This window comes from Limulus polyphemus, unplaced genomic scaffold (assembly GCF_000517525.1).
Source record: "Limulus polyphemus unplaced genomic scaffold, Limulus_polyphemus-2.1.2 Scaffold5533, whole genome shotgun sequence".
Taxonomy (NCBI): Eukaryota; Metazoa; Arthropoda; class Merostomata; order Xiphosura; family Limulidae; genus Limulus; species Limulus polyphemus.
The window spans coordinates 358-9,290 of record NW_013671143.1 but is presented as its reverse complement, the minus strand read 5'-3'; the positions used below and the strand labels follow the sequence as shown (position 1 = coordinate 9,290).

Genomic DNA, 8,933 nt, shown 5'->3' with positions numbered 1-8,933 from the left:
CTCGGCGAGAATAACTGGCTCACGATGTGGTGCGGTCGCCCCTCCTCAGATCATCTAATCTGTTCCTTTCCTTTCGGGTGTCCTCTGGATGCCCTCTGGGGATATGCCCATGCTTTCTTAGCATCGGTCCCTCATCCTTTTCAATGTGGGATTCTAGCTAATTTTGTGAGTGGAGGGAGAGTACCTTATCGGAAGTTATAATTTTTGTAAATGAAAATGTATTTCCAATAGGTACTTCCCTCCCCACAATCTTCTAGTGCTTGCATCTTCTGCCAAACTTCAAAGTAATGTTCGGTAGTGGCACGTAGAGGGAGTCGCATGCGTCACGTGATAGTAATGCTCTCCTATTGGTGGAGAGGTGATGCATGATGATTTGCATAAGAGACATGTTGGAATTTTCGATTCCAACAGAGGGATGATGAAGGCTTGTGGCATGTATTTCTAAAAAAGTTCGCATACAGAGGGCAGCACAAAATGAGAGAAGCTAATCTTGTGAGTGGAGGGATGTACCTATCAGGAAAATTATAACTTCTGGAATCTCCTGCCATACGGTGATACTGATGTTCTTCAAATATATCATATTTAAAAACAATCTTTGAATGCTCTATTTCTATCCAATAAAACCTTAATTTCAAAGATAATTTGAATGACATATGCCTTGCACATGGACACCTATAGCTGTTAGTTTTTCTCTCACATGTGCTGAAATTTTTAAGTTTTATCTAGAGGATTGAAATCATCAGTCAAGTATGCCTGTATTTTTTAGTTTACTTAAAGGTTTTTGAGTATTCTGTGTAGTATTTATGTTGTTAGTTGTATTGAAAGTACATTTCTGCAGACTAGATAACAGTAGAAAATATGAATAAATATGACTGTCAAATAGATGTTTCATCACAATTAATATGTTAGTTGATTGTTTTATTCAGTTAAAAATGTATAACAGATAAATTTTGTTGAATGGTTTCTAGTAAATTAATATATTAAAGAAAGAGGAACCTTTTCCATCATGTATTACATTTGTGTGTAGTTGCATTATTGATACAACTCACTTTCTCTTGTAGGAGCTCCACGAAAAGAAGTTTATTTCATCGCCCTAGTGGACGTCTTGACTCAGTACGGGATGAGAAAGAGGACAGCATCGGCAGCCAAGACAGTGAAGCATGGTTCAGGAGCTGAAATATCCACAGTACACCCTGAACAGTATGCCAAGAGGCTAATGGATTTTATCAGTAAAATTATACAGTGAAGGATTTTGTGTGGTCCTATCTGCTCTTAATTTGTACTGCATGTTACACTGTATCTTTACCTCTAATTCTGTACTTACATCATTGTGTGGTTGAGTATTTGCTTGCAATCAGTATTTCTAAACATTGGAATATCTGATGTTTTCAGGAAGAAAAAATTTCTATAGAATGTGAAAGTTATATTTAAGCAGTGTTCCTTTATGTTTAGAACAAGCAATTCTGGAAACAGTCACTTCAGGTTGATTATATATGGGTAATTAGAGCATCACATAATTAGCCCCATTGTTTTTTAATACTCATAACCTAGGTTAATTAATATGTAGGATTATACACGGACTTTTCTCTACGTTAAAATACTTTTATTTGCGAGCTTTTGCCCTTCTTATCGGAGCTGTCATCAGGCAACGATGTACTAACGAGCCTGTACATTGTTGCCCAATGAAAGCTTGCAAATAAAAGAAAAGTATTTCAATGTATAGAAAAGTCCATGTATAATTCTACATTTAATTATCCCCATGTTGTCTCCATACACCTACTAAAAAAAATCTAACATTAAAGAAAATGGTAACTTGACAAGCAACTTACGTTAACAGTAAGCTTCTATGTTGTTCCAGCCTAGAAGCAGTAAAGATTAGTTTTTGTGAACATTACCATATTCCTTAATATAAAACATCAAATTGAGAGGTTTTTTTTTAGTGTTTGTTAATACTTAATATTGAGTCTTCCTATAAATACGGCATTGTTAACTTTAAAAAAAAAAACTGTTTTCATACCTTTTTAACCATTCTTAATCTAGGATCCTAAGATTGATTTCAAACATAGTCCTGTTTTGTTCAGTTGTAAATTGAACACATTTTCGTATATTATATTAAGTATTTTAATATTGGTGTTGCTATAGATACCTGATTGACCTGAAAGTGATCTTTGGTTATTTAGTATTTTCTTTGTTATTTGCTTTACGTTTTGTACTATATTTTGCAGTGTGAAAGATAACTGTCTGTTATATGTGTTTCCAAGTAATTGTACTTTTATCACATTTGAAACCTGAACACCCTAGTCTACAAAACCCAGAATTAAGTAGCTGCACTTCTGTTAAGAATTAGTATTAAAGATAAAAGCTGAAGACCAATTTAGAGTTAGATAGATTATCCAACTGTCACTGTAATGTTTGCCTGAAAAATTGTACATAGTAAATTACAAGATTTTTTTTTCTCACCACCACCCCCCCTTTTTTTTTTAACTGTTGTGCAATGTATATGTACAGTTACTAGTCTCTGCATTATTGGGTATATTGAAAAGTTGTATTCTCGACTCTTGTTTTATATATTACGAAGTGACATATGATGTAATTTCTCTCATGATATTTGTAAGTACCACAGAAAATGCTCATTAGAACATTCCTAAACCTACAAATTCAGTTTCAGTTGATATATTTCTTGGGCAAGCTTCTTTTCTTTTAAAGTACCAGACTATAGTCTAAGTTAAATTTTCAAATACCCTACAAGGCAGTAAAAGAATTTAAAGTGAAATTTTGTCAGAGTTTAAATGACAAGTTTTCTGTTCTTTATATACTGTCTAATAATAACCCAATAAAACTACGTGTAATCCTTTCCTCTGGTGGCTAAGACTCGTTGAGCAATGCATGCCGTATGTGAATACTGCCTATTCCGTTGGTGGGAAGGTTTTATTTCTGATGATCAACAAATCCCAGCTTCTGATTACTATTAGAATTCTTCACGTGTGACGACATTTTCTCTAGTCTTCACAAATCCTGATGATCTGTGCTTGTATGTGGGCGTGTTTAACTATTGGTTGTAAAGAACGAAGTGTTTAGAAGTTTGACAAGCTCTTTAGATTACTAGTCAACCATTTAGTAGTTTCTCAGAAAATTGAGACAAAAAATAGTGTCTTACAAGATATCTAAAGGTGTGTGCGAGTCACAGCTAAAAGTATTGTCGTACATATGATGGGTACAAATTTTTCAATAGACATAGTTAAACAGAGATTAAATTTAAATTCTAATTATCTATTTGCAAAAGTACTTGATACACTAATTATACTTAACTACAGTCTGCATTTCACTTGCAAGATTACTTAACACTGCTCAAAATGAACATCACATAACGATGCATCAACTTATTAAAAGTTGTAAAAATAAAATGGCAATGTTTCGAGTATTATTTAAGTAATTTAGTTTGATTTATGATGTCTCATGTAAAATACAGGTTTTGTTTTTCATTCTGCTTGGATCATGTCTTGTTTGTACAGTTTCTTTGTGAAGTTATTGGTATAAATATTTTTTGTTGTTTTTGTCTGTGTAACATTTTAAACATTCAAATAAATGTCACCTTTCAAAGTGTGACAAAAAGATCATCTGATTGAAATTATTCATGCTCTACTTGGTAATGTCTTGATGAACAAAGAAATTGTAAGGCAGCTATTTTTTATTCCATTTCTGAACTTCAGAAACACTTTAGGTGGTACACTAATAACCCTATCATTTTAGTTATTTGGTTAACCATTTATTTCCGAAAGGCAGTGGGTATCAACTTAATAAAGACTACCTAATAGAATGACACTCAGTCATGCATGACTCTTATTTTCATAATTTATTGCTCTTTACTCAACAGGGATTTATAATAATGAAAGTCTTCCGTATATATCCGGAAATTTCTAAAAAATCTTGAAAACCTCTGGTTTTCTTTCGGAGAAACACATTTTTTAAAATTATTTATCAGATTTTGGTGTTCCATGCGAATGAGTTTGATTTTACAATAAATATACGTCTGATTTATTTTTAGCAATGTTTTAATAATGAATCTATTCAATTTCATAATAGTGTGAACTGTTTAGTCTCAGTTGAATCATACACATTTCAAAATCACATATGCAGTACTGAGTGTAAGTTATAAAAGCATTACTTTATATAAGTTTTGACATCTAATAGTGAAAATTATGAATTCCAAAGAATGCACTCTTGAAAATTATCCATTAACTAGGGGAATCAGATTTGATATTTCTCACATGTATTTGATAATCATTGATGTAAGAAAAATAGGGTAACTTGTTTAAGTGAATTTTAAGTACTAAAATGAATCAAAATGCAGGATTTTGGGTGCCGGACCCCCTTACTTGGCTTCAATTATTTTCAGGATTTTTAGGAAAGGGACACTTTCATCTCTGGATTTAGAATTGCTGCAGCATCATGACAGGAGTAATTGTGCTCTTTGGATATGTGAAGGAATTTGGGTGGTAAGAATATCATATTTATGGTTGTTGTTTTGGTACTGCTGAAACTGACTGAAAACTGTATCAAGCTCATGTTTCTTCTCTCGAAGTGATAACACCCAGTATCATTCAGTTTGTACCATTGTTGACAAGGATGAATTACAATGCCTAAATGCAAGGAGAAATGATTAGCAGTAATTCAGGTGCAGTTCAAAAATACCAAATATTATTGAGTGGCCGAGTCTTCTGGGCAGCTACACACACACATTAATACCACGTTATGCTGATGTGTATTTTTCTTTTCTCTAAATAACACTCATATATTTACTGAAACGTTGTTGGGAAGATCTTTATTGGACTGTTGTCTACCTTGTATAGAACGTACCCTGAGATACTTAATATCAGTTCTGGGGGAGTTGGTTTTCTATGTTGACCACTTCTATCACTTAACAGTACCAGTTTCATGCACCCTCTTCAGTCTTGCATACAGCTCTTATTGAAGCGTAGAATCTTATCATAATTTTATTGCATGGAGTAGCCTTGAACAGCTGAAACTTTAATTTTTACATGTTTGTCACGAGGTATTTCAGTCCTGGGAGCCAGACTAAATTCACATTACTACTACTACTACTAAACCTAAAATGACGGCTCATAGACATATACTGGTATAGCACTTTTTGATTGGTTGTATAAGGACACATGACTATACTCTGATGCAGGTCATTTGCACACAATAAAATGGTGGCATTACTGTAGTTACATTTTATACCATTTTTCCTCATAATTTGCATGACTATTTTAAATGATTTGTGTGCATAGTGTTTAATAAAATAAAACAAAATAGAAATGTTTACAACTTATCGTGACTACTAATTAACTAAACAAAAACATACATAAAAAGCATAAATACCAGTTTCAAATCTTCAAGGATAGTCTTGTTTTTGAAATACTTTTTTTTTGTTTATAAGACATTTTGTCAGACTGACCAAACTTCTCAAGTTTTTGACCATGAAGTTTTATATATGATTTAAATTTATTAATAAATAACACTAATAATTTTTTTTTCACAAGAATGCCAAGATTGAAATATTTCTAAAAAAGGTTATTGTAAAGTATATTTTTCCATAATACATTTATTAGTCTATTTTTTAACACGTAATGCGCTATTATTTGCATTTTTGACATGATATTTATGCAAATTTATTCTTAAACATAAATTTTCTATTTCTACAACATAATTTGCTTACAAGAAACACAAGATAATACATAAATATAAATTACAACTAAATCAAGAACTTATAAAAAAAAAAAATAGTTTCTCCCCAGTAATGTAATATAACTTTCCCACAAATATAACGGTTTGATTTATTGCAGGGAAAAATACTTTCATTGGTTTTTTTTTATGTCTCAGAATTAAGATGGTATATAACATTTTGAATTGTCTTTGTGTTAATATAATTTAAACGTAGCTTTTAAAGTATCTAAACTTCATTCCAGTTGTATTTGGATATCATTACTGTTTCAGGTCTCCTGGTGGTACAGCGGTAAGTTTTTGGATTTACAATGCTAAAATCAGGGGTTTGATTCAGCAAATAGCCCAATATGGCTTTGCTATAACAAAAAATGAACAATTTTTCATAATGTCTAATTGTGAAAGGAATAATTTGTTCTTATTTATATTATCTTTATTATTGTTATTAGTCTTTTCCAAGTTTAACAAAGTTAAAACCTTTATGTGTTATTACATTTGTTGGTTAATGACACTTTCAATAGTTAAGATTTTAATTCTATCAGTCCATGAAAATTATTTCATTAATCATTTTTAAGCCCCCCTGTGGCACAGCGGTAGTGTCTGCGGACTTGCAATGGTAGAAACCGGGTTTCGATACCCGTGGTGGGCAGAGCACAGATAGCCCATTGTGTAGCTTTGTGCTTAATTCCAAACAAACAATCATTTTTAAAAACTGATTATATATATGTTATATAGTTTAATATATAGATGAAGTTTAAAACATATACAAAACTTAAGGTTCAAAACAAACGCAGGTCTTACCAGAAAGTATATTAACTTATAGAACTGGTATATATATGCTATTATGCATACATGATTTTATGCTTGATTTACTTAATAATTAATTGTGTCTACATGTATATAATTAGTAAAACTGCTTGTTTTAGTAAGTTATTAATGTAGCAGGAATGGCTTATATTCACTTCACACAACACTTGTTGTACAAATCTCTCTGATTTATTGCATAGCTTATCAAACTTATTAATGACATAAGCTTTCTCAACAGAGCTGAAATGCCGTAAACTATGAAAAATTTTGTGTTTTTCTTAGGTTCATGTATGAAAAGAAGAAAATGTACATCCCTCTAGATGTAAAAAAAAATTAAGGTTGTGAAAACATGAAATTGATGTTAGATGAAATACATTCAGAATAAATAATATCAGTGATATTAAATGGTAGTGGAGAGAAAACAAACAAAAAGGACCAGTTGTGAAACCGTACAAACTTGACAAATAAATAATTGTATACAAACCTTCCTTTCTTAGGAGAGTTGTTTAACAAATACATGTGATTGATTACTAATTCAAACATATTACTAATGATGATCCATTTATACTTGTTTATCATGACAGTCTTTAATTATAAACTAGTACGTTTATGTTACTTAACACATAGTGTACACGTTTTCAGCTATGATGAAAATAAATTGTTTTTATGAAACAAAATTAACAGCGAATATCTTATATCTAATTTATTCAAAAGCGCATGTGATTTAATCAAATAATGAACCTTTTTATTAATACTTTATTTTTGATAAACCTGATATTAGTAGTCATTTAAAAGTGAATATCCATAATGTGCAACAATACAGAAAAAAATATGTCCAAACTTCGTCATTTCGTTGCCAAGTCTGAACTGGGACAAAACTTTGGGTAGTGAATAATCTCTAAACATCTTAAAATATGAAGAAAAATGCTAATTCTCAGCTGGTAATTAAATATATATACTTCTCCAACTGATTCAACCTCTTTTTAAATCAACAAACCTGAGAATTGTGTTTAATTATGTTATTTAGAACTGCATTGATCAACAGTTATACATAGTGTCTGGAAATTATATTATCAAGTTCTGAAATGTTAACATTATTTTCAGACACCCTGTTCTTGTTTTCAATACTAGCAATTTTTCACATTGGGTGAAGACTTAAAATGTAAAAAACACCAACTATTACTCATAATACAATATTTTCTATTGGACAGAACAGTCAGACAAGTAATAGTTTCAATTCTGACAACTATAAAAATTATACGGTATTAAAACTTCATAACTGGCAGTAAAACAAGTTAAATAGTATTGAAAATTTACTGAAAAATACCAATACAAATTTTATTAACAAAGAAATTGAATGCACAGTTCATAAGGCAGTTCTTCCCGAGACAAATGTAATTTGACATTAGATGTTTATGTCTAAGAAATAGTGTAAGTACTGCACAGTTTGTGGCAACTACTGTTTTATATTTTGTTATTTGGATGATCATATCTATATATAAATGCAAGCTCATATTGATTGGAAAGACTATAAAGATCATTCTAGGTTTATCAAGATTAAAAAAATTAGTGTTGCAATATTTAAATGGTCTCATAACATTCTTCAAAAGATTAATATGAAGTAAACAATTTCAAAGCTACACAACTTCAATTACATAGTTATAAATAATGTTTTCAAACTACTTTTTAAAATTTTACATTGTAAAGACTACCTCTTACGTTATTGTGAATCCACCACATACAATAAAACAACAGCTTCTTATTTCAAACAATACTCGTGCTAGCTTCATGATGTTAGAAAAACACGTAGGTTCAAGAAGTCTTGATAGAAATGAATAAAAACCCTATAACCGTTTTCCCCCGAAGAAGAAAGGCCCACCTTTCAAAAGTGCTCGGGTTATTTATTCATTTCTATGCTAGTTTCAGACGTTCCAGTCTAAAGCTTGCTGTTTTTTTGTAACAGGATTGTTACATTTACTTATTACGGGTACTTGTACTCTTATTTTCTACTGATATATTTGAATTAAACTGTATATCAAAACCACAGCAACAGTTTTTACAGCCGTAGTACTTAATGATAAACTTCTTTCACTCGGTTAATTCCACATCTGTTGTCTAACATAAGAGCATCTCCAACTATAAAATAAATAGTTTAGAATTGGCCATTCTTTGTAATCACCAACATCTTCCAAAACTTTTAGTTTCCACATGTTCAACACCATAATTCATATTCATAGATAATTCGAATACTTCTTTCTTTGCAATAAATATTTCATACGCACTTCTGGAGTTTCAGTTGAAAAAATCAACACAGAATAAACTAATGACGAGATCTAAAGCCACTTGTTAATACGTTAATGAACATAAACTACTATAACATTAAATAAAACACAAGTGGCTCC

At 31.1% G+C, this 8,933-nt stretch overlaps 1 protein-coding gene across 1 annotated transcript in view; it reads left to right on the top strand.

The window, feature by feature from the left end:
- LOC106472698 (phosphatidylinositol 5-phosphate 4-kinase type-2 beta-like) overlaps window positions 1-3,614 on the top strand; it is a 26,399-nt gene extending 22,785 nt beyond the window's left edge. Inside the window, exon 7 of the mRNA XM_022401245.1 lies at window positions 1,062-3,614. Within this exon, the coding sequence (XP_022256953.1) occupies window positions 1,062-1,246 (185 nt within the window). The 3' untranslated portion in view covers window positions 1,247-3,614. The remainder of the gene's footprint in view (window positions 1-1,061) is intronic.
- Window positions 3,615-8,933: the final 5,319 nt, after the last annotated feature.